Source organism: Denticeps clupeoides, chromosome 11 (assembly GCF_900700375.1).
Source record: "Denticeps clupeoides chromosome 11, fDenClu1.1, whole genome shotgun sequence".
NCBI lineage: Eukaryota > Metazoa > Chordata > Actinopteri > Clupeiformes > Denticipitidae > Denticeps > Denticeps clupeoides.
Window position 1 is genome coordinate 13,787,342 of NC_041717.1, and position 24,710 is coordinate 13,812,051.

Sequence of the window (24,710 nt, forward strand, 5' to 3'; positions counted from 1 at the left end):
GAAACTCGATAGCTCCCCTTTCACGGATCACGGTGCTTTTGTTCTGGTGACCTGTACCGGCAGACGCTGTCACCCAAGCCTTCAGCTCAGTCCGACTTTCTCTAGCAAACAGTCTGTAGATGGTTGTTCCATAGATTTGCACAGTATTCATGACAGACGGATTTCAATGTCTGCTCATCTTCAGTGACGTTCTGTTCTGTTCAATTTCCCAATCGCAAAGCACCGTCCCCACACACTGCTCCTCGGGCGCCTGTCATGGCTGCCCACAGCTCACCAAGGGTGATGGTTAAAAGCAGAGGACACATTTCCTTGTGTCACCGTGTCCTGTGCTGCAGTGTTTCACAATCGTTTCACTTTTAATTTGACTATTATCCATTTTTCTTGCATGTGATTCCGTTACTGTCGTGATCATATTTTTTGTGTGTGTGTAAATGTAAAAAACAATCCCTGCTAAGCTCTGCTGTATGCAGAGTTAATGGTTCACACTGTGCTGGTGCCCATAGAATGTTTTGCCAGACTGAGGCTGTGACCACTTTTGTTTTCATTATTGTACAAAAAACCTTAACAAAACCTGAAGAAATATTTCAAATGTTTTTTAACCTGAAAAAAGTCCTGCAGAGATTAAAGAATTTCAATATATCTGTGTTTGTGTGTGTGTGTGTGTGTGTGTGTGTATGCAGGGTCAGAGTCCAGCCTCACTGCTGTGATGAGAATCAGGTCTGGTCAGCAGTGGTCTTCAGGTCAGAAACTGGTCACTTTTCCAATAAAGAAGGTGGGAGTGATAAAAGCACAAGCCCAGACGGGGAGAGGCGCGTCACCTGTTCATCCAGTCCTGGGCGTTTCCAGCGCGCGTAAAAGGACAGAAGCGCGGCGCCCTGGTGTTCCGGTGTTACTTGAGAAGCGACATGGGAGCCTGGGCGTCAGGACCGGCTGAACATGAGTTTCGGGAGCTTCCAGAGAAGACCGGCTGTGAGTACTTTTTTTTTTGTTGGTCTGTTTCCGTAACCCGACTGTGTTAAGATGCAACACTTCCACTAGGAATTTTTTTAATTCACAAGGATCGGCATTCCCTGGTCCTGAGCACTGCAGATCAGGAACATCTCACGAGAGCTGAAGTTTTTGGAGATAGTATCTAGCCATTAAAAAACTGAAACTTACAAATGTTCGGTTTCTGCCTGAACATGTCATGGCTGATCGTTGTGAGTTTCATGTTCATGCAGCATGACTTTAAAAACGAATGTGGTATTACAGCGACAGTAAATGCCTGCAGGCCCATTCCAGTCGCGTGTCTCGTTCAGACCTGATGGTTTCTCTGGGGAAGATGCCCTCGGGCCTGCATGGTGGGCGAGGAGCGTGCAGTGGCAAGTATGACAGATACGTGTCTGTTTAAGCCGGAACTGCAGTCTAGTCTACGTCCTTGTCGGGCGGAATGTAGCATTCGGAGCATTCCTGCCCTTCTAGGATTGAACTGATAATGCGGCCTTGGACAATCTTCGTCCGTTCAAGCTCATAATTCTCATATGCTATGAACTCTCTCTATTCAACTAACAAACACCAGCAGGTGATGAAACTCTGTGCTATATTCTGCAGTATAATAAAGGTGTACTGTTTACGCAGCGGCAGCACCGTTTTTATTGGATTTATAAACCTCACGGAACCTTTTTTTTTTTTTTTTTTTTGCTTGCAAAGCATCAATGGCTTGCCAGTATTTACATTTGTTTGTAGCCCGGATGCAAATAATATGGAAAATTCCAAGTCCCACCATTTTACCAGCAGCGAATTGATTAAACGCGCACGCACACACACACACACACACACACTCACACACACAGGAGAGTGATTAAAGCTTCTTTTTGGCCTGCAGTTTCTGTGGATGAGCTCAGGAGCCTGTATAAGAGATTCATGCAGCTGTGCAATGAAGAAGGCACTCTGAGGTAACTCACGGACGGCGCGCGTCTCACAATGGCAGGAATGTCCCCGCATGTATAATTGTATTCTTACCACCGCAGACAAGAAGACTTCGAGAAGATCGAACACCTGCAACTCAACCCAATACGTTCCAAAATCATACGAGCCTTCTTTGACAAAAGGTGGGTATGGAGCTCATTCTCGCCCTAATGCTTTGAAGCACAAAGAGTGACAGAGGCTGTGCTGGACCTTCCAGGAACTTTCATAAAACCGAGGTGGGAACGGTGCAAGAGATCGGCTTCGTGGAGTTCGTCACGGTGGTGTCCTACTTCAAACTCCCAGAGACAAACCAGACAAAGGAGCAAGCAGCGGAGCTCAGAAGGAAGAAACTCCGCTGTGAGGATACTTTGGATTGCATTAGCAGTTGTTTCTTTTGAAATTGCCCCAATTTCATCGCTTACCCTTCACCACAACACGCATGCGTTCAGTTCTTCAAAATGTCAATTTAGCAAGGTGTGGAGCACTTATTAGAAAAAAAATCATCTCAAAAGTTTAGACTTAAAGTGCATCAGTTAGCGTTTGATGTGTATTTGGTAATGCAATCATTTTGTGTGGAAAAGTCAGGCTGTCCGAAGTGGGATTCAAACCCACGCCTACAGGGGAAGCAGCACCTTAGACCGCTCAGCCATCGTGACATTTAAATCAAAGCGCATGTTTACAAACAAACGAGCAAATACAAACAAACAAACATTTATTTATATTGGCCTCAGTGGTCTTCTAATATTGGAGGGGAGGGGCCTATAAAAGTGAGCAGGCATTCGAGGAAATGACATCATCAACACCATTCGCCAACAACAATATTTGGTGCAGACAGGAAGTCGTGTAGGCGTTTTTCCCCAAAAAAAATATTAACCCCCTGGAGTCTCGCGTGACGAAAAAATACAGAGCAACTGCAATGCTTTGTACGTTTTCAAGCCATGACGATTGGTGGAGTTCCTTTTTTAGGGGAGGGATGGGAAATTCTCTGGGCAGCCAAACCATGAGAAATGTGAGGTAACCTTTCCCCTTATGACGACATACGGGGCCAAATTCCAGATCCTGCAGCGCTCTGAACGGCGAAGCAGAATGGCCAAAGCACGCTTTATACATATCACCATTTTAGTCACTGCAGGACCATAGACAGGCTAGGGGATCTAGTATTACTGTTAAATGATCTCACAAAGGGAAATTTTCATAATAAGGGAACATTTAGAAATCTCAAAAACAACCAATTCAAATACATAGTTCATCCAACACAGAAAATGTCACACTGTGGCCACTTATATTTTGTCACTTGCACATACAAGCCCCCTGGACACACACACACATAGGTTAGAAAAGCAGAAATACCAATAAAAATATCTTCAAGCTAGCAGCAGAAGATCTTAAAAAAAAATCCAACAAGCGGAGAGATGCTACTGCAGCGTGTTTTAGGTCTGACCAGTAACCCCAGAAATATTTCTTTAGAGTATCTGCGGCCACTTAATATATGTCATTTCAAGCCCAGTGTGATAAATCTGACTCAGACGTGCGCTAATTCCTCATTTTCGCACCAGATAATATTAAAAGGAAACTACCAGTTGTCAGAAGTGGGATTCGAACCCACGCCTCCAGGGGAGACTGCGACCTGAACGCAGCGCCTTAGACCGCTCGGCCATCCTGACAACACACGTGTTAAATCTAGGCGTCTGTGCGTGTGTTGCCTTCCTTAGCAAGCCCGATCTGAAAAACAATACTTTTCAAAGTAGTTTAAGGCAGAGACCTACAGGCTTTATTGTTCCTGGTTTAAAAAAGCCCGCTTCGAACCTTAATGTTACACGTAGCAACTTGTTCGTAGAGGCGTTGTTTCGTAGCTGAAATGACAATGACATGTGTTGGAAAAGAACGGATGCCTGAATGTCCACCGCAGTGTTTTTACACTGCAGATCCAGTGTGGGTTTTTTTCCTCAGAGGCTGTGGCACATAAAATGCGCCATTTGCCTACTGTGACGAGTACACCAGAACAGATTTTTGCAAAAATTACCCAAGTTTAGAAGGAAAAATGAGTGCTGTCAGAAGTGGGATTCGAACCCACGCCTCCAGGGGAGACTGCGACCTGAACGCAGCGCCTTAGACCGCTCGGCCATCCTGACCTGCTCGCGCTGCTCACTTTCTTTAATTCTTTACTCTCCGTAGTCGACAAAGTTTAACCCGATTCTGTGTTAAGACTACGGTCAAATGACCTACGCAACGACCTTCCCAGAATTGTAATAAAATAAGTTAAAAGTGTTAATAAAGGCTGCAGGAAGCCACGATTACCAGGGCACACGATTTATTCGGAATTCTTGACTTCTCAGAAATCTCTACCGAGCGAATTAGCATTAAATGTAAATGTAAATAAAAATTTCTCAGTGGAACATCACCCGTCACCATATAGCAGGATGAGCAGATTTCAGCTTGTGAAAAAAAGAAGACAGCTTCAGTGCGCGATGCTATGCTGTTTGCTGGCTGTACTAGTGAATAGGCGTGTAGGACGCCCATGACGTCACGAATATACAGTACAGGCCGAAAGTTTGTAAACACCTTCTCGTTCAATGTGTTTTCTTTATTTTTATTACCATTTACGTTGGTAGATTCTTTCTGAAGTCCTCAAAACTATGAATGGACACGTGGAGTTATGTATTATGTAAAAAAAATATATATACATGTTTTATATTCTAGTCTCTTCAAACTAGCCACCCTTTGCTCTGACTACTGCTTTGCACACTCTTGGCATTCTCTCTCTCTCTCTCTCTCTCTCTCTCTCTATATATATATATATATATATATATGGGTGTAGATGATATTTTGCCAGCTCTAACGATGTGTGTTAATTGACCTGGATAACAGCATGCATTTACAAGAACTGCCTCTTTGGAGAATTTTTAGATTATTATTAGATTATTTAGATTAACTTGTACCTTCTTATTGTCTAACTTATGTACAGAAGCTTCAACAAAAGGGAATAAAAAGATTGTATTCATTGTTGGGGGTAACAAGCACCTTTTTGGCACCAACTGCTTCTGTGCATTTGGTGTAGTCATTTGGTGTCCATTTAATAAGACGTTTTTTATGCCCTTTGCTAATAGAAAGACCTGAACAACGGGCCTTTGTTTGATGTTTGTCCTCAATTCGTAACTTCTTTTTGGAATTTCCAGTTCTGTTCAACATGCATGATACAGACAGCGACGAGACCATCACGCTGGAGGAGTACAAATACGTGAGAAAACACACCAAACTTCATTTTTGTTCTGTTCTCTTGACTGGCAGAGGTGCCACATGCCTTGTTCTGTTGGGTTTAGGTGATCGAGGACCTTCTGTCCAGCTACAAAACCATTGAAAAGGAAACGGCCAAGGCCATTGCGGACTCGGCCATGCTCGAGGTGGCGAACATCACAGGGAGAAGCATGGTACCGCATCTCAAATTTAATTCAAGATTTGATATCAGCAATTTTAACAACATTTCAGAAAGAAAAAATATCTACAGTTTAACAGCACTGTTTCTCAGCATCATTAATTTTTTTTAATCCCATGTGCAAGTACTTCATAATTAGCTCATTAATTCCTCTGGAGAACATTAGAGTGATGCTCAGTGTGATGCTGTGAAGGAGCACTTCCAATGATGCTCATTTGTGATCTGGTTGACAGGAGAACTGTGGCAGCATAACCTTTGAAGAGTTTTTCCAGGTTTGTAAAAAAATATATATATCGTATATATATTGTTCTAAAATGTTATTTGTTCTCATGCTAATAATAACCTTTTCCCACCTAGATCCTTCAAGATGTTGAGGTTGAGTCAAAGATGAATCTTCGTTTTTGAACATGCAGGGGTTCTCTTTTGGTTGACTCGCTCAACATCTTATTCATCTCTCTTCTTACAACTGTAACCTTTTGATGTTTTTTTATTTGCTTGCTGTTGCACTTATGAAATGATGTAAACTCCTCAGATGCACTGACCTATGGCAAATGCCACCATAAAACCTCAGATTGACTGTTTCTTAATTATATGTGAGCATAGCTATAGTGCAGACAGACCATTCAGCCACTTCCTAGTCCTATACATATCTAGACTGATGAAAATGTTACCACATGCTCCTTGGAGGTACAGGGCCTGGTCACAGCTCAGCTTGAACACTGACCATGCAGTCATGAGCAGAGGAGGGTAGCTGCCCCATAGACACCTGTAAAATATTTCACACATGCGTCCCCATTTCCTTATTGCATACTTTATAAGCATGCTTCGAGATGAGGTTTTAGGGAATCCAAGCCATTTAGACGATGTCCTTGGTGTCAGGATTCGTGTCTAAAACGGCGCAGATGTCAATGGCGGCCTCGTTCAGCCACACGCATTGATTAGCCATGCATTCTCTACATGTCTTATATGCAAATTCTGCAACAAGCTGCCAGTTTCTCAGGGCTTAATTATGGCTTTCGGACCCCAAGGACTGAATACCAAAGTAATTAATAATTTTTTGGGGCAGAAAAACTGCTTCACAATACTAAAGAAAAAAGACAGACACAGTATCAACTACTCTGCATACTGCATATAACAGTGTTAAATTTTCAGGTAGAAGTGTCCCACAGAGAACTGTCTGCTTTAATCAATAAACAAAATATATTAAAATGTATTTTTTGTAAGTGTTATACATACAAGTTCCAGTTGGTGGACAATTGTCACAGAAAACTAAATGCCACAACCATTATGGTTATTACAATGTTTGCATATGGAATGTGGAATACCTTCATTATCGCATAAGACATTTGCTCATTTTTTATGCTAAATCTGGCTTTAATGAGCCATGTCATTTAAAAAAAAAAAAACTATTAAAATAATATTACAGTTAAGACAATTTTCTATCATTTTGCTAAAATAATGCCCTGCTGTTAGGTGGCTAGTGAGGGCTGCTGAGTGTGTCGTAGGGCATGGATAGGCTGATGTTGTAGTTGTAGCCTGAAGACTCAGCGTATGAGGACTTGCAGATCGGAAGAACGTGATCCACGGCTGAAGAATCCACAGAGAAGTCGTAATGGCAGATGATTCCCCGATGTCTGCGGCAGGAAAACAGAATATAATTCTGTTAGAATATAATACAAAACAGAATATAATTAATATGATCAAAAAGATCACTTGTTCAAACACTCTCTCACTTCCCATAACCACTATGTAAAGAATGTAGTACATATGTAATAATACGTAAAGAAAAGAAAAAAAAAAACAATGAGTATTTTTTTAGTATTCATAAAAATTGTGTATTTTAATCATGTAATCAGAGTGCTCTGAACCAGGCCACAATGTGGTTGGGTCAAGAGATTTCTGCTTGAGACTAAAAAATATCCTTTTAAAACCTAGAAAATCTCTGACCTTCTTGTTAAGAAAAGGATTCAAATAATAGAGCAGCAGTCAAATGCGGGGGGTGTCGCATTCAGAGATGCGACACCCCCCGACTGTGCGAAAGTTCTCCATTACTCCTGCGGCCTAGCTACATCTGGAGGAAAAGCCGGCGGCTCCAGACACCTGCGATGGGCTGTGAGGTCATCGTCTGTGATACAGGCGCCCCGCGGTGTCTTCTCGTCAGGGATGTTGGCTGTCACCAGGCTGCTAGTGTTGAACCATATGTACCTCACGGGGTGCCTATGAAGAAGAAAGGATCATAACATTTCAAGACGTAGACACGCACAAGAAAACGCACACAGCTTAGCAGTAAATGGATGGATGGTAGCAATTCTGGAAAACCTACTGGCCACGCGCTCAAATTTTAATTACGCCACGCTGATTACAGCCGATACGGCGCAGATCTGTCCGATTTTAATCAGCGGCGCAGACAATAGTTTCTCTGTAACACTTGATGAGCAGCGCGGATGAGGAGTGTTTCATTATCCGCCCCTGTCCCCGAGGAAAACGCCCACTCACCTGTTGTGCATCTCCCACAGTTTGGCCCCCATCCTCATCTCCCACACGCAGACCAAGCCCTCTCCTCCACCACTCACGATCTTCCAGTCATCCGCCTGCACGGCAGACACGCCCAGGTGGTGGGCGTACAGGGAGGCTGCGGAACAGCCAGAACGCAGGTCGTACACCCGGACCCTGGAGGGGGAGGAGCCAATATAACCATATATTTGAAACAATAAACAAATGCAATTATTATTACAATGCCCTTCTTCACAATGGTTTGATTAACGATTCTAAATCTCTACTGGCATCCACATCCTCTAACTTAATGAGGTTGAGTGTGAATTGCTTTCATCACAGTAAAATGTTTTTGTTCAATATATACATTTTTAAACTGGTAGTGTATTACAGTACAGTATGTGTTAATTTTGTATATTTATAAAACATAATTTATACAATTGTACATATTCTACTGTAATTTTGTATTAACGGTACATAGTTGAATATGTTATATATTATTAAAGGATCACAGAACATTAACCCAGCAGTTTAGTAGCCGTTAAGGGTCAATGCTCGGATGAAATATATGAGCAGATGTATACTTATTTCACACTTGGTCTCGTTTTGAAATCTCCATCTAGTTTCAGGACGAAGCGTTCCAGCCAGACGATGACGCCACATTCCTAAATGCTGATACTGCTCAATGCGCGAAAATCGAATTCGCTTCCAGGAAAAAAGATTGACTTTTGGCCAAATTAAGTGAAATGCATTAGGGTGGTCGTCGCTTCATCTTGTCAGCTTATAAATGAGCTCTTTCAGTGGTCACGCCCCCCCCCCTTCTCGCAAGGTGGGTGCAGGGTGGATCAAGCAATCACTGGCAGAGCCAGAGCCCCATAAATCTAACTCTGGAACAAGACCCAGCTTCGGTGGGAAGCCAGTTAACTGTTTTCTCTCAATTAATCAGGACAGCGGTTCCTCGAGCAGTGGCCAATTCACGGCGCGAGGCTACTAAATGTTTCTGACCACGCGCAGCAAGGCCGGTTTCTGCCGGCCAGCACGTGCTGCCTCTAGACATCTGCAGAAGAACGAGTGTTTGTAGTCAGCGCGAAGGAAACAAAGGCCTGGCTGGTTTGGGTGCCGCGCTCATCTTTGTCTTTATCTGTGACTCTGTCTGGGCAGCCCGGGGGCCATCCTGTTTACTCAGACGCTGGCCGCTAGCGCCCGTTCCCCCCCGTGGCACCGCCTTATCAGGCCGCACCCGCTTTTGCTGGAAGCTGAAAAGGAGGCGCTCTAATTGGGCAGCATGGGAAGAGAGGCGCATTAGGGCTTGGCCTTTGGCCACCCTAATGGACTGCCAGGGCCGACGGCCTCCCGTCCCCCCCCCTTCCTCGGCTGCCTTTTTCTGCACTCTGGCCCAGGAGAAGATCAAACCAAGGCCAGACCCATGAAAAGCCACGCCGGCCTAGCACAGGGCGCTCGCTTAACAACTTCATCAGACAGACAAAGGTACGAGTGTCCTACTTCTCGGCAGTGATGGAAGGCAGGGGTCTGTCAAAAGCGGCCACAGCTGGCCGAGGGGACGTGAGTGCTTTCCTTTTGGCGGTCGAACCAAAGGCCTGGTACACTTCAACAAAAATGGGAAAAAAACAAAACGCAGTTTGTTTATATTAAAAAAAAAAGACCTGCCAAGTTTCTTTATACCTGCCAAATAGTGCCACTGCTGTCAGACTCAAGTGAGGAAGAATAAAAAAAAAAAAAAAAAAAAAACTCCCCTTTTATGTCCCTTTCTTTCTTCTTGTGGAGACCAGATTGCAGATGTGTGGAGAGCGCGTGGCTTAAAAGCGGCACTCGTGCTGGACGGCGCCACTGACGCGTCCGCACTCCAGCGCCCCTTTGTCCGCGGAAACAAAGAGCCGGTAACAGGCGGTAATGCCACTCCATCCATTTTCACGAATAATCCGCGCGTTTCCACTTCTTGCTTTTCATGTGCCTTTTATTATTTGATTGTTTTTCAAGGTAAGATGGGGGAGCATGTGTGAAACCGAAAATTGTTTATCCGAGTCCAGGGACCCAAATGTGCTTCAACTAGAGTTGAGTAGGCAAGGCCTACGGTTATATAAAAAAAAGGCTTCATTAAAGCGGACTATATTAACATGATAAATGTGAACAAAAAAAAACCCAATACAGACAAAAAATTAATGAAATGCAAAAAGGTGCGTGCAATGGGTAGGCGTGAGCAGAGGTGTGAATGTGAGCTTGTTTCCTCACGTACCTCCTGTCTTTATTTCCGCACGCCAGCAGGTGAGGTGGTCCGTCTCTCAGGTTGACGCATGTGAAGTCTCCCGCCGAGCTCCCCACCGTCGCCTCCAACTGGCCCGTCTCCAGGCTGTACACCTGAATCTGAGGAGGGTGAGCCGAGAACCAGAGGCCAGGTCATGAGTAAGAAACAAAGCTCAAACCATTTCACCGAAAGGAAAATAGAAGCTCTCTAACTATCATGCATGCAAAGCTGCCAAAATCATACCTTCCAAAAACCTAAATCAAAAGCAGTTTGAAGCTTCTCTGATCAGAAATAACCATTGAAAGAATATTGTGCTGTAAATGTGCTAACATAGTGATATACTATTGAATTGAACATACACACAATCCCCATACCACAAAAAAAATTCTAAACCATAGAGCGAGTTTACCAGGCAGCAATAAAATTTGAAATGAATTCTTAAGACTAAAAGCTTGCCATAATGTAAATGCGAACAATGTGACAGATGCAAGCGTGGGATAGAGGCTCAGAAGGAGAGTGATGGGGTTTTACTAAAAGTAAATCAAGTGAAAATAGAATTTAGTGAAAATTATTTCGCTCTTCTCAATAGCTCAATCAGGCCGGTTTTAAATTCCCACCTAAGGGCAGATTCACATGATGTGACTAAAAATGTCTTCAACTTTGTCACATGGTACTGTGTGTGTCCACTTTCTGCAAGCAGGTGAAAAAAAAAAACACCCAAACACATTATGGACACAATGCAAAAACATTGCTCACATGATGCCATTTGAATTTAATGCAAATGCACATTAAAAATATGCACATGTTCTGAATCAGACCTAAAAATCCTTCCTTGTCTTGTATTCATTTTGCATTATGTCATACCCACACAGGAAGTAAAGAAAACACAGTCGTAGAGTTTATTTCAACGTGTTAAATGTTTCTATATTAATGATGACAGTGATTGACAGCTTTTTCTTAAAACTCACCTTTGTGCCAAAGCCCACAGCTTTAAGCCTAATATTTTTTGGGCTTAGTCTTCAGGGCACAGTTTCATACGTGGGTACAGGATGATGAAAACGCACAGAAACCATGGCCGTGTGCCTCGGTGCCAGCCACCAAACCTGCGTAACTCCAGCCAGCCACTCCACGAGGAAAAGGTTCACGTCCTGGAAGCTAATTAGCAAAAATCATCGCATTTGGCCGGCCGTGAAATAATTCGACAACTGGATGCCGGAACCAAGGCTTCCATTTCCAAATTGCCAAAACAAATAAAACAACAGTATGACAGGGGGGGGGCGGCTTTGAATAATTTCAGCATCTCATAAAGAAATGAAACAAAGGAGAGGCAGGAAGGGAGAGCTGCATGATGTAAGGCTCTGTGAGCCTGCCAGCTGTTTAGTGTCTCTAATTTGGGCCAGACAGACTTAATTGTGCGCTGCCCAGAAGCCAGCCAAAATTTTCAACAGGACGTCGAAATGACAGCTTGATGGGATTTGGTCTGGACACACGCATTAGAAAAAAAGAAGGGAGGGAGGAAAAAAGATTGCAGTGTTTGGTAGAATGTTGATTAAAATGCACCCAAAACTGGCAATTACTCTGTGAAGATTGATCACTGAATCATGCAGAAGAAAAGTTCTGTCTTGAGAACAGAAATGCAATATTTGTAGTAGACTAGTGGTTAACACACCCCACTTACTACCATTGTGTCCCTAGGCAAGACACTTGACCCAGGGGGACTGTCCCTGTAACTACTGATTGTAAGTCGATCTGGATAAGGCTGTCTGATAAATGCCATAAATATAAATGTACATACACACCATATATATAGATGTGGTATATGTACCATGTGTATAATTTATATACAATGTATAAAATAGCTTAAAAATCTATTTTAACATATTTTACTGTGCTTTATACATGGTTTGATAATATCCACCTTGTGACAATATTTAATTTTTGGACTATTTAAGTGTATGTCACACCACCAGCTCCAGAAAATACTATTTCAAACACCTGGGCTGATAAGACCCTTTAAACTGGAAATCAATGAGAAAGGGTGCATTGAGGAAATTAAATAAGGAAATTGATGGAAAGAACTGTATATTTAGAGAGAATTATTTTGGTGAAAGTGAAGTGATTGTCATTGTGATATATTGCAGCACAGCACGCGGTGACACACAAATGTGTCCTCCGCTTTTAACTAATCACTAATCGGGGAGCAGTGCGTGGGGACGGTGCTTTGCTCATTGGCACCTTGGCGGCATTCGAAACCTTCAGATATGGGGCCGCTTCCTTAACCGCTGCTTGCAAAAAATAACTGTGCATTGTTTGGCTTCTGGATGGTATACCTGATTGTATTCCCTGAGATCATGCTATAAGTGAAAGTCTTTTAAATACACGCTCTTATAATAAGTAAAATGTTTGCAACGTTTCTTTCTTCACAATAACAATTATTTGATATGCTGTAAAAAAGACCATGTTGTGTGAGAGAGAACAGAGTGTGTAGAAAAACTCTTTCTCCCTGCACACAAAGCACTGTATTGAACCACTCCAACTTGATGTTACCTGGCAGAAAGAGGCATGGCACAATAGAGGTTAAAAATGAACAGTTTCTAATTTATTAACACCGGTAAATAATTATTGTAGTTACATGTGAATATTGAATGTAAAAAGGTACCACGGTTACAGAGAAAATAAAAATGAGAAGAAAGAGTAAAGGGGGAGAGAGAGGGAGAGAGAAAAACTCAGAAGCCTTCCGGCTTCCGATGGAAAAACCCCTGAGCAAGAAAGCTCAGTCCCTTTTTTCCACATGTGAGCAGACCTTTATACCCCTGGCCTACAGGAAGTTGTCACTGACCAATTAGAACCTGTTGTTTCTGATGTCACGCCCCCGGTGCCTCCCATTTGGGGAAGACAAAGAGAGTGGGCGGTCTTGACGGCCGACACTTCACACGTTGCCGTCAGACAAAAGGCATGTAAAACAGAGATGTTGACTCTTCACGCACAACCATTGACACAGGAATGTCACATATCTTCTTGTAGATAGCTGCTATGCAAGACAAAAGCATGGTCCTGCGACACCCAATCTTACAATGCCATCAATAACTTTAAAGAAAGTCATGTAATTGAACATCTTCTATCAATATTTTAAATAAGCCTGTTGCACTATTCAATGTAACATATAAACTGAACTTTGAGTGTCTGGGTTATGATAATAATTTGATTTGAATTTCATTGAAATTAGTAAAAAAAATTACATAGTGAGAGGTAACCATGTGTCAAATGTCTGCAAAACCTTCAGTTTAAAAAATTAGATATTTAAATATTAGGACAAGTTTCATTTTCCAGAGAATCGCCCAGTTGTGTTGGTTGGGAGTGGTTTAGGATTTCAGGCAGAGTGCTGTCCACATTCAACAACAAATCCACCCAGCACCCTTCTTAATGTCAGAAAGTACAGAACCCATGCATGACAACAGCTCCAGCCTCTGCAGCAACAATATGGAGCTACAGGGTAAAGAAGATGAAGGTAAGTACCGTAAATCCTGGCTTATAAACTGCTACTTTTTTCACATGCTTTGAAAACTGCGGCTGATTTGTGGATTTTTATAGGCTGGATTTTTGATATGCCATCGATAACTTTGAAGGTCACGTGCACAGAAAGTCATGAAACTGAACATGTGCACGTCTGTCACTCTATTAGAGCGAAACCACCAACGGGCATAACCTGACACATTTTTGTGAGGCTGGCCATCTCCAAGGTACACGGCAGCACGGTCTCAGCCCTGGGCCGGCATGTCGGGCTCTCCTGATACTCCAGCTGCTGTCCACAAAACAGATGTCAGAGCCCGGCACTGCCCTTTCGAGGGAATAAGAGACTAGCCAATGTTACAAGAAGACCTGCCACTCCTGTCTATGCTCAATCACATATTATGCGTTAGTATTTCTACACCCTTGGTGTATCGTCCCAGTGGGTTTGGTTTTTAAAAAGGTGCAAATCTTGACTATGAGTCACACTTCTCTGGGAACGCGCCATGAAATAAAATCCCTGGATGCCACCCCGTATTCTCTGACAGGTTTTAATTAGGCATATGTCATCTCGTTAAGTGCCACATAAACCCTCGCCAGTCACCGAGCTGGCAGCGCTCACTTCCCTTTCACAGCAGGAATGTTCTGTCAAAAATGCGACAAAACCCAGCAGACGTGATAACACAGGCAGGCTGGGCTTCTCCTGTAGATCAACTAGAGTGTTAATCATGGAGCATCTTTTACAGGAAACTAAAAGAAACTCGAAAATGTGGTAAAAATCCCACAAGGAGCACAATAATGAAATGGCAAACAATGCAAGCCAAATGGCCGTCAAAACTCATCTTGGAGAGTCTTCTTTCAGTTTCTGGGCTAGGTGAATTCTCAGGTCTTAGAACCAGCATCAACGTTCATCTTGGCTGATCAGATCACAAGGGGACTGATCACAGGTACAGTGAACACACGCAAGAAAGATATCTGATTGTAAAGGTGTCCTGCGCAATGTTCTGACTCAACAGACGGAAATCAGAACGAATTTCAGTAACAGTAGCGGTACGATTCTCTATGTGATGCACGGGATATTTTGAAAACACAAGTTATTTTATCCCCAGAAATAGTGGTCAGAACTATGAACACGTATGACAAAAGCCATACAAGCTGTTTGAAAACTTGCCACGTGATGCACGGGAAACAGAAAACTAGTCTCACTTTCAGACCAAACTATTGCACCAAATATATCAATGTATAATTCAATGTATAAATATACAACACTTCAATAAAATATTTATGCAATACCAATATATCTAAAAGCGTGCTGTTAAGTTTAACAATATGATACCCAGTACTGAGAGTTCAAATGTTGCGTATTGTATGAATATTTTAATTAAGCCTGCAGCACTATTTTTCAGCCATTTTGCCCAGACCCTCGTGGTGGAAAAGACACAAAGGAATGCATGTGATGCAACTTTCAAGTTAAAAGAGATCAGTCCAGCTTTCAAAGACAAAAATAGAGCTGCTGCACAATAAGCTCGAGTGCACAGGAGGACTATGACCACTATGACTTTTGATTTTCCTGTATTTTTCATGAGAAAGTGAGTGTAGTAATTACATACCTTCAGGCAAGTGCCATTCTGAAAAAAAGCATTTGCAGTAAGTATGTAGTTGAGCATATATTTAATTAAAATAAAAAAAAATCTTTCCTGTAACAACTTGCTCTGGGGAGCATCTGGGGATATGGGGAGACCTGCGGCTTATGGCCATGCAGCTAATGTATGTACAGTTTCTTTTTTCTTCGAAAAATCTGTAGGTGCGGCCTATATATTGGTGCTCTCAGAATTTACAGAATATTTAGTCACAGAAAAATCTATAGAACCATGCACTGAAAACCTGGAAGTCACTTACATGTAAGCCAAACACTTAAATGTATTTTAAAATGAAAGTGGCTGATTTTGGTACTGTAGTACACACAGCACATTTACAGCACAAAATGATCAATGGTTCTCCCCTCAACCTCGAGGAGGGAGCACTTTGAAAACTTTCCTTCTGCTGGCATGTGCATCTCTCTGTGCTAGGAGCTATAAATGAGAATGACTTCATGGAGGTGATGTCAGTGGAGGAGCAGAGCCAAGACCCTAATGCAGGACTGAGCCATCTGCAGTCATCTACAGTCCACTCGTTTGTATTGTCACAGCTCCATCCAGAGCACAGCTCAAAAACCTTGAGCGAGATGGAGCAGCTGTGTCCCAGACCGTGATTACGCTTGAAAAATTGGACATGAGTTCTGATTGTCCCACCCACCCCCTCCGGCCGTGGATTACTAGCTGCTGCTTCCACTGGTGCTTCTGGGGGGTCAGGCAAGGATTTAATGGTTTATGGCCATTAGGACATGTTTGTGTTGAACGTTCACTGACCAACAATTGGTTTATACTAATGGGACATTCAACAGGATATCTGGTGATTCGCAACAAATTTGGCTGTGGTCTGGTCAAATTTAATTTTAACAGATACAATCCAAAATCTGCCTGGTAGTTAAGTGGATCATCCGCAATGAGTCACGTTAAATAAAAATTGAACCCAATACGAAAAAAAAGCCCAATATAGGTGGATTATGCCGTCGACCCGATCAAATAAAACACACTGACCTGTTGCTGCATTGTAACGGTGTAACTGTTAAAATGTACACCTACTAGCTGGTTCCAGTTTCCTCAGCGTTCGGACTCAATGCACTAGCATTAAAGTTGCAACCGTATTAAAAGTAACATCCATTAGGAAAGAAGAATGATTTGTGATTTCAATGCATGATGGCCATACAATGCCATGTTGTTGCTTTTTTTTTTTTCATTCTTCCGTGCATATGTTCGAAGCGGATTTTTAATCAGGAACAATAAAGCCTGTAGTATTACAAAGACTGAGAGATAAATGAACTGCCAGTCTCTGCTTAAAACTTTTATTTGTTTTCAGATTGATTTTGCAGAGGAAGCACAATAGCAGCGGTTTTGAGTTTTATTACGTATCGACTACCTTGTGTGAAGTAACCTCCTGTGGCACGATGAAATGTTCTCATTAAATGCGTAGACATTTGAAAACCGAGGTGTTTACATCAAGCTATGACAACACTTGTGATTAAACACTTGTAGGTGTCCCAGGAGAGCCTCCAAGGTCCCACGTCTCTGATGAATTTTAGTCTGAAAGCAGCTAAATAAAGCTTTCAGCTTCAATTAAGAGCCGAGCCCCCGAGACAAAGCGCAGTATTAGATGGAGGACCAGGTCTCTGAGGAATCAGGACAATCGCTTGTGGTGTCAGAGTTCATTAGGTTCATTAGTCCAAACAGGCACCCTATTTTTACAACAACAATTCCCTACATGTACCTTTTTTATATGTGCTCAAGCCTTGGGGGCATATTCACACCTTAGTGTATAAGGTCACTTGAGACTAATGCTGTTTTGCTTCAGATCATGAGCCTGAGATAAGATGAGATGATTATCCTTTGGAGAATGTACATACTGAGCATGTGGTGAGCGATTCACCTTGTTCCCTCCATCGTTCATGGCCCAGCCACAGCGCTTGACCCCCAGGGCAGCCTGAGACTCGGTCACGTCCAAGCAGGTGACTGGGTGGCCATAGACAGAGTGGATGGTCCTTGGTTCATCCTGGCCAGGGGCGAGCAGGTAAACACTGTCACATGCAGATGCCACCACCAGCGGGGACGGTCGATGCCCTGGCACCATGAGCAGGTGATCAACCTGCCGGTGAGAGAGAACCATCAGAATGAATTAATTTCATATTAATTCTACTACAAGTTTATTAAAAATGCCAAGATAAACAGGCGGCTTAACCGTGTTTTCATCAAAACATGAAATTCAAATTTAGAATTTTGAAGAAGCAATATTGTTCCATCTATTAGGAATCTCAACATTCAATAATATTGACAGAAATTTCTAGTGTGACTTACAGGTTTGGACAGTTGAGTGAGACAAAGTGTCCTCCAGTAACCTCTGTCATCAGGACTGTCCATGCGAACTTCAGAACCACATGCTGTAGACACGGTGGGCTGGGTGGAGCTCAGCGCCAGGGCGTGGACCCTGTGGAGGTGCTGCTGGTGGTGGATGGGCTCCAGGCCGTTCTCAGTGCTCCACACATCCAAAGACCCTGTAGAGAGGCAGACGTATTAATTTTGAATTGTTACATACATAGCATATAAGCAAATAAGATTTTTTTCTAAAAAAAAAAAAATTGAGTCAATTACAAAAAAAATTTAAATCATAGGGATTTTAAATCCCAAATGGTTACGAGTACACTTCCTTACCTGCTAGGCCACCACTTGGTGCTACACAAATACCATATAGTTTAGTCCCATCTTATTCTGCACCAAAGGAGCCATTTGAAGAGCAACGGGCAAAATCAGAGGAATTGCTTTCAAATTGTTTGCATTAGCATTAAGATGCTAAATTTAATTTCATGACTAAAAGTTCCTTTTTGGTAAGGATAATGTCATTTAGTGTGAAATTTCAGAAGCCTGTCATGTGGGATTTTGCCACATGCATATTCAAGAGATCATTCATAAGAGAAATTGTGTTATCCTTGCTTTGCAGTTCATTAAAACCCCTGGCCAAGCTGAATAAAACCACAGGTCTAATAATATGAATGTGGCTTCAAATAAGATTGGGGGAAAAATAAGAAAAAAAAATCATTGAATTTGTGTGAATAGACGTACACCTGGAAGGACAAAGCGGCGCACTGAGCGATGGTGGTTTTAAGCATAGTGCACACTTCATCAGAACAAGCATCCAAACTGCTCTGAACATCTGCGTGTGGATAATAGCCTTCCTCATTATCCCTCTTCTCCAACTCCGCTTCTTGGATGGCATTAATAATCAATGAAGGGCACGGCGACCCTGGTTTAATTCAGCAAAAACATGCTGCGATTACCTGGAGTCACATTCAGCTTATGGTTTTTTTATGTAGTGGAAAGCTTCTTATACTAATTAATTCTCCCAAAGATCATCTGTTTGGCAAAGACGACCACAATTGTTGTGACTGATCATGCAGGGTACCAGGCTAAACCCCCTTCCATCGAACTCCATAGGCGCGTTTCTTCTTTAGCGTGTAAGCGGTGTCACACACGACACACCAAAAAAACAAACTTGAAAACTGAAAATATTTCAGAGTAGTGGCCAGCCAGTTGTGGGGATATGTTGCTCTGAGACACAGTGGACACAAAAAGTATAAGAGCACAATAAATCATTAAAAAAAATTCCCCACCTTCTATGTGACATAGAACCTGTACAATTCACTTTTATCTTTTATGGGGAAAAAAATTATACTTTTACTAGCATTTGAATTACAGCATTCCGTTTTCTTGGGTTCAGCTGTCCTAGCAGGACTTTCCTGACATTTCCAGGTTGATGGATTTGAACCCACAACCTTCTGATGAGTCTATAACCTTTACTGGTATGCATACCATCCTATTTGTATCGTACCCTGTCTGCATTACAATCATCCCATATAGTGCACTATATAGTGCACAGTCTGTATAAGAGCTGATCAGTTAATTACCGATAGGAAACAACTGTACATTGATGCACAAAATTCCATTTTCTGGGAGTCAATAACATTTAAAAATCTGGTTTTATTGACGTTATCGTGATTCATTTGTTTTTTGGAAATTAAAACTCATCCAATAAAAAGTGGATTTAAAGGATGATTGTTAAAGAGAAATTATGCTATGAGAGAATATGTCAGAGAAAGGCCAAACCGATCATGCTGGGATCCTGCCATAAAATAGTCAGTAGGCACAGAAAGGAAACACATAGAGGGGTCACACTGAGCCAGACCCACTTAAAAGTAACACTACCGTGCTCCCACCCACAGGGCATCAAAGAGCTGACGTGAACCAGCGCCTTCACAGGAACTGTTCTAACATGCACCTCACAGGGCCACCTCTTTTACTCTCTTCTACTCAGCCATTGTGGTCGGATGCTGTGGGCCGCGCTGCCTGCTTACCATCCTCATAAGCAGCCACTGCCACCGACTCATTGACTCGGACGTGGCAGACGTGTGGCTTTGGAGTGACGTCTCTGTTCTGGTGGGTCGATCGCGGGCATGAGGACCGGGAGTCCCTGTGAAATGTGTCCCAGAGTCTGACGTCCCCTGATGTGTACCTTAAAACAAAGCCCAGGTTGTTGTATGTCCTACAAACCTCATAAACATGTTCTTTAGATATTGTGCTAGTAAAATGCCAAATGAATATGCAACAAGAAAAAATGACAGAACAAGTAGCATGAACCTTTTGTTGGTAAACACTATTACGTCTTGAGATTGCAGTGCCCAAAAAAGTTTTGCACCAAATTTTTTTTTATAGTATCAGTATAGTATCATATAGTATCTCACAGCATATATATATATATATATGATCCATATAGTTTTCCCTAAACTTTCTGTTCAATAGTCATTTTGTCTTGAACATATAATACATACTGTGCAATATAGATTATTATAAATCATGCATTTCCTAATAATATCAGCCTAATAACAGAGCAAGGAATTAATAATAATTGACATATCACAATAATGCATGGATCCTTTCTTTAAAGCATCAACTCATTTTTTTTATTCCAGGCAATGTAGAGCAGCTGAGCCCTTGCTCTGGGGCTGAGAGGAGGTGCCTCAGCACCAGCTGCCCTGTGCTCTAGGAGACGTGGCACTGGATGGGGCTCAGAACTGGCGCTGGCCTGCTGGAGGGTGTAGAGCCCTGGGGCTGCCAACTGCAGCGCTGCCGCCACCCCCCACGCCGCGCAGAAATACACTCAATTGGGCACCGTGAGTTATTCTCATATCTCCCATTTTAACGGGAGTTTGGAAAATTAGGGTGCAAAAAATCTGTTTTATGAATATATAAAGAACTTCTAACATTCAGCCTTATGTCAAAAAGCATCCTATACATCTCATATGATAAATGATCGCTCAAATCCAAAGCATTTCAACATGATTCAGTCCTTACCCTGCAATGACTAGTCCTTCAAAGCAGCTCACGTCACACAGAATCTTCCCAAGCTCAAACTGAAGGTGGCTGATGGATCCAACACGGCTCTAGTTAAATATGTAAAAATGACTATTATTGCCATTTTTTCTAATCATGAGTTATGGTCCACAGCACGTTCCTAACCTTCCAGTTTGTGCGCTCTGCATTTTCTGCGTTCAGGCTGTCTCTGAGGCTGCTTTTCCAGCAGGGGGAGTCAGAGATGTTCGCTCCGCTGTGATAACCACTCTTCAGGCACAATCTGTACCACAGTACCTCATCTTCGGCCAGAACCCGCCAAGACTTGCTCACCTGTGGCATCAATGGCCATTAAATATGACAAATATGCACATTTTACAGGCAAATAAATCTCCTGACTTTGGCATTCTTAAAGCTTCAAATCAATTATCAGATGGCATTATGCCGGCTTCTCATTCATAAACCCTTTTATTCACACCATCCAGTGGAATTTTACCCAAAGAGAAACACTGGCTGAATTCTGAATTGTGCAAGAACCTTGAGAGATTTTATTATTTACTTCTTTTACCTGGGCACATCGCCCAAGGTCAGTCTGACCTAGAAACTGGAAAATCTTCAGTGCCAACTCGTACGGTAGTTCCACATCGAAGAAAGGAATATCGTTGACGTCATTCTGAAACAGAAAACGGATGCATGGCTTCTGCAAGCAACACTGTAGCTGCAATTCACCACATTTTAATGCAGATACCAAATCCCAGAAAAATCCTTGGCCACTTTACTGCTCTCGCAGCATCAGTAGAGTAATCAGCATTCAGAATAATAATCCCAGATTGGACATCACTTCCTTGAACACGGCACTGATGCGCCCTACCTGTATATATTCTTCACTGCACTGCCCTACACCGAGGTCACAGTGACATAATACATACTGTGATGTAATACCCATGTAATAACAGAGATGTAATCATTTAAATGTTATTACAAACTGCTCAAAATCTGCAATACTGCTTTGGTCTAAACGTATAAATTCCAAACACAAGGAACATTAATGTTTGTTTCACTTCATGTACATTGTTTGGTTAATATTTTGAGTGTATTGAGTCAGTTTGTACATTGTCTAAAATTTACTTTGTTTAAATGTAATCTATCAATCTATCCACCCACCCATCAATCTATCCATCTGTCTATCAATCTATCCATTAATCTATGCAATTATCTATCAGTCTATCTATCCATCCATCCATCAATTCATTTATCATTCAATCTATCCACCCATCTAGTGGTGGCCTAGCGGTTAATCAGAAGGTTCGTAATTCATAATCAGAAGGTTGCCGGTTCAAATTCGTCAAACTCGTCAAAAAGTGCCTCCCCGGGCGCCTGCTCACTTCTCACCAAGGGTTAAATGATGGTTAAAAGCAGAGGACACGTTTCGATGTGTCACCATGTGCTGTGCTGCAGTGTTTCACAATGACAATCACTTCACTTTCACTACAGCAGCTGTCAATCTATCTACCTATCCATCCATCCATCAATCCAGCAGCATACATTGCGATTTTCATCCCCGCCTACCAGGTCCTGAATAAACTGGTCCACCAGTTTGTCTTTCTTGTTCGGTTTCTTTTGAGGTTGTAGTTTGTGTCCGTGACTGTTGAGGGCGTCGTACTGCCTCTTCCTTCGCACCTTCTCCTCCTGGATCCTGTCAAGTAAGGGACTGGTCCTGCCATCCAGCAGACTTTCCATTGACACGTACTGAGGCTCAGCGTCCTCAGATCTGCACGCAGGAGCATCCCCCTCTTCCCTCGCCGAATGCCGTCCGTCGAAATCTGTGGCAGTCTTGCTGGCTGGAGGACAGTTCTGTGCCTCGTTCCGCTCCTTAGAACCTGTCGCTTCGTCGTCCTTACTCGACTGGAGTGAGCGTGGACGAGCGAAGCCGCCTGAGTCGGTCCGCGGAGTTTTGGTCTTTTTCTCTAATTCGTGTTTCCAGCGTTCCCTAAACGCAAATAACTCGTCCCCTGCCATCGTCTATTTACACCACAAAATGTGAATACTAAAACACCACAATACAGTTTTAATGCAAATAGAAAAACATATAACTGCGCTAACTTGTCAAAACAAACCGGGTCCGCCGGTTTTAGGCGTCCGATCGGCGCAAAAACGCTCCGACATTTAGTTCCGACCAGCGTAATTCATCCCTGCAGGTAACTTAATCCAGGAATCCACAAGCCAAAACGCAGAGTTGCCTAAAATGTGTCTTAAATTGGGCATTTCAATTTGCACTGTGATTTGTCGTCGTAATTTCAATTAATATGCAGTGAAATCGCTAAGTACTATATTTCTTTTATAATTAACATTCAATCAATTAAAGCAACAACGAAATGGGGGGGGGGTTTGGGGTTGGCATCTAAAAATGCCGAATGAAATGGCAAACACCCAGGGAGGGAGAGGGATTGAAGAGTTAATGATTACCTCTGTCTTTTGGGAAAAGATGATGTAAACCCCTACATCATGTGACACTTTAATAAATAATACAGCAGACAGAAACAAACACATTGAGGATCCGATCAGTGGAGGAAAACGGGGGCACCGCTCTCCACACAAAGAGCGTGGACGAAGCGGCTCGCGGGGGGGGGGGTAAAGACGTCTCCGACCGTCGCCGCGAACATGTGCTGCCAGCCCGCAGAGCAGACTCCGCCCGCGCCCTGCTGCTCGGTCTACGCCCGAGGATCCGCGGCGTGCTCGGGCACGCAGGCGCTCGCGTCCCGCCTGCGGTGGATCGGCGACCAGCTGGAGAAGAGGAGGGCGGCCGGAGGGACGGGGAAGGAGCGGCGATGGACGGCGCCGAGGAGCCTCCACGCGGCGTGCGCGGCGATGCACGTCGCGCTCCTCGTCCTGCTCGTCAGAAAGCGACATCTGTAGGCGCGGGGCGCGGTGCGCGGTGCGCGGCAACAGGTAAAGCGGCGCCAGGTGCAGCCTGTGCGTGTTTCAGATAACATTTTTTTTTTTTTGCATGGAGGAATGCAACAGGCGAGTGATAACGTAACGTTATCGCATCGCGCACTCTTTGTTTCAAATGCAATGTAATTTTCACATTTTCCATGTAAAGATGCATTGCATTGACGCATATAAATATTACATCAATACATTACATTACACGTGCAATACGTTTCAGTCACAATAAGCTATAGACGTTTTATGGCACATGTATTCCTCTACAGTAAGATTTAGAACCATTTCTATTCCAATTTATCAATTTGGGAGACACAAATGTCCAAATAGTGATTTCAGGGATGTTAAATCTTTAACCTTTCAACCCCACAGATGCAAGCCACCCCCAGATCCTGGCGGGTATGAGATGAGGGGATCTGGAGAGCTTGAATGTTTGCACTGAGCAGTCCTGCAGATGGAGTCCGGAAATTGGGTCCAGTAATTATTCTCTCGGAGTACATAGCCTAATTTTACACCCTACGTGGAACTATGCGCAAGTCTCCTTAATGTTTCATTTACTTCTCCTTTAAAACATAACTGCATATCTATAACCTACATCACTGGCTGTAACTAGATGGTAATCATAAGAAGTTCATTATCTTTCTTACTGGTAAATGTTTTCTGTGGAATCTTTTTTTTTTTTGGCCGGATGAGATTAGTCAGTAGAAAACCCACCAGTATACACTAGGGACACCAAAAACATATTACTGATGTCACCGTCCCTCGGCATTCACGTAGGGAAAATTTGACTAATATCTCTTAAGGATTCATTTTGAATGTACTGACTACTGACTTTCAACTCCCATGTGCACTAGAAGGAGGCATAAAGAGAATAAGCTAATAATAATAAAAAATAAAGGTCTAAGTGTCCTTTTGCGAATGTGACCATTTAAAGGACTTTAACCAAAAGCTTTCATTTTGCATATTGCACTGTAAGGACTTTTTTCAACAAGCAATTGCAGCGGTTAATGCTATGTGAATCTGTACTGTATATATGTATACAATCTGCAGTGCACTTCCGAGGTCAGTTGCAGTGTGAACTTGTTGGGCAAAATGCTTCATGCATGGATGACATGGATGCATAGTA

At 42.8% G+C, this 24,710-nt stretch overlaps 2 protein-coding genes and 2 non-coding genes across 4 annotated transcripts; 1 reads left to right on the plus strand and 3 right to left on the minus strand.

Moving 5' to 3' along the window:
* The first annotated feature begins 843 nt into the window (after window positions 1-843).
* tesca (tescalcin a) lies at window positions 844-6,593 on the plus strand. The gene is made up of 8 exons (XM_028996730.1): window positions 844-969; window positions 1,865-1,934; window positions 2,010-2,090; window positions 2,165-2,304; window positions 5,124-5,185; window positions 5,268-5,375; window positions 5,614-5,652; window positions 5,738-6,593. The coding sequence occupies exons 1-8, from the start codon at window positions 906-908 to the stop codon at window positions 5,783-5,785; spliced, it is 612 nt and encodes a 203-aa protein (XP_028852563.1). The 5' UTR covers window positions 844-905; the 3' UTR covers window positions 5,786-6,593.
* On the minus strand, window positions 3,529-3,611 carry trnal-cag (transfer RNA leucine (anticodon CAG)). Its single transcript has one exon. It is a non-coding gene; the product is annotated as a tRNA-Leu (tRNA).
* Window positions 3,997-4,079, minus strand: trnal-cag (transfer RNA leucine (anticodon CAG)). The gene has a single exon. It is a non-coding gene; the product is annotated as a tRNA-Leu (tRNA).
* Window positions 5,551-22,927, minus strand: fbxw8 (F-box and WD repeat domain containing 8). Its single transcript, XM_028996729.1, has 11 exons — window positions 22,208-22,927; window positions 21,207-21,311; window positions 20,807-20,971; window positions 20,642-20,730; window positions 19,645-19,802; window positions 17,594-17,790; window positions 17,169-17,384; window positions 10,128-10,255; window positions 7,877-8,050; window positions 7,481-7,597; window positions 5,551-7,014 (listed from the first exon to the last, which is right to left on the minus strand). Exons 1-11 carry the CDS (start codon window positions 22,655-22,657, stop codon window positions 6,858-6,860), a joined length of 1,956 nt encoding a protein of 651 aa, XP_028852562.1. The 5' UTR covers window positions 22,658-22,927; the 3' UTR covers window positions 5,551-6,857.
* Between the last annotated feature and the right edge of the window lie 1,783 nt (window positions 22,928-24,710).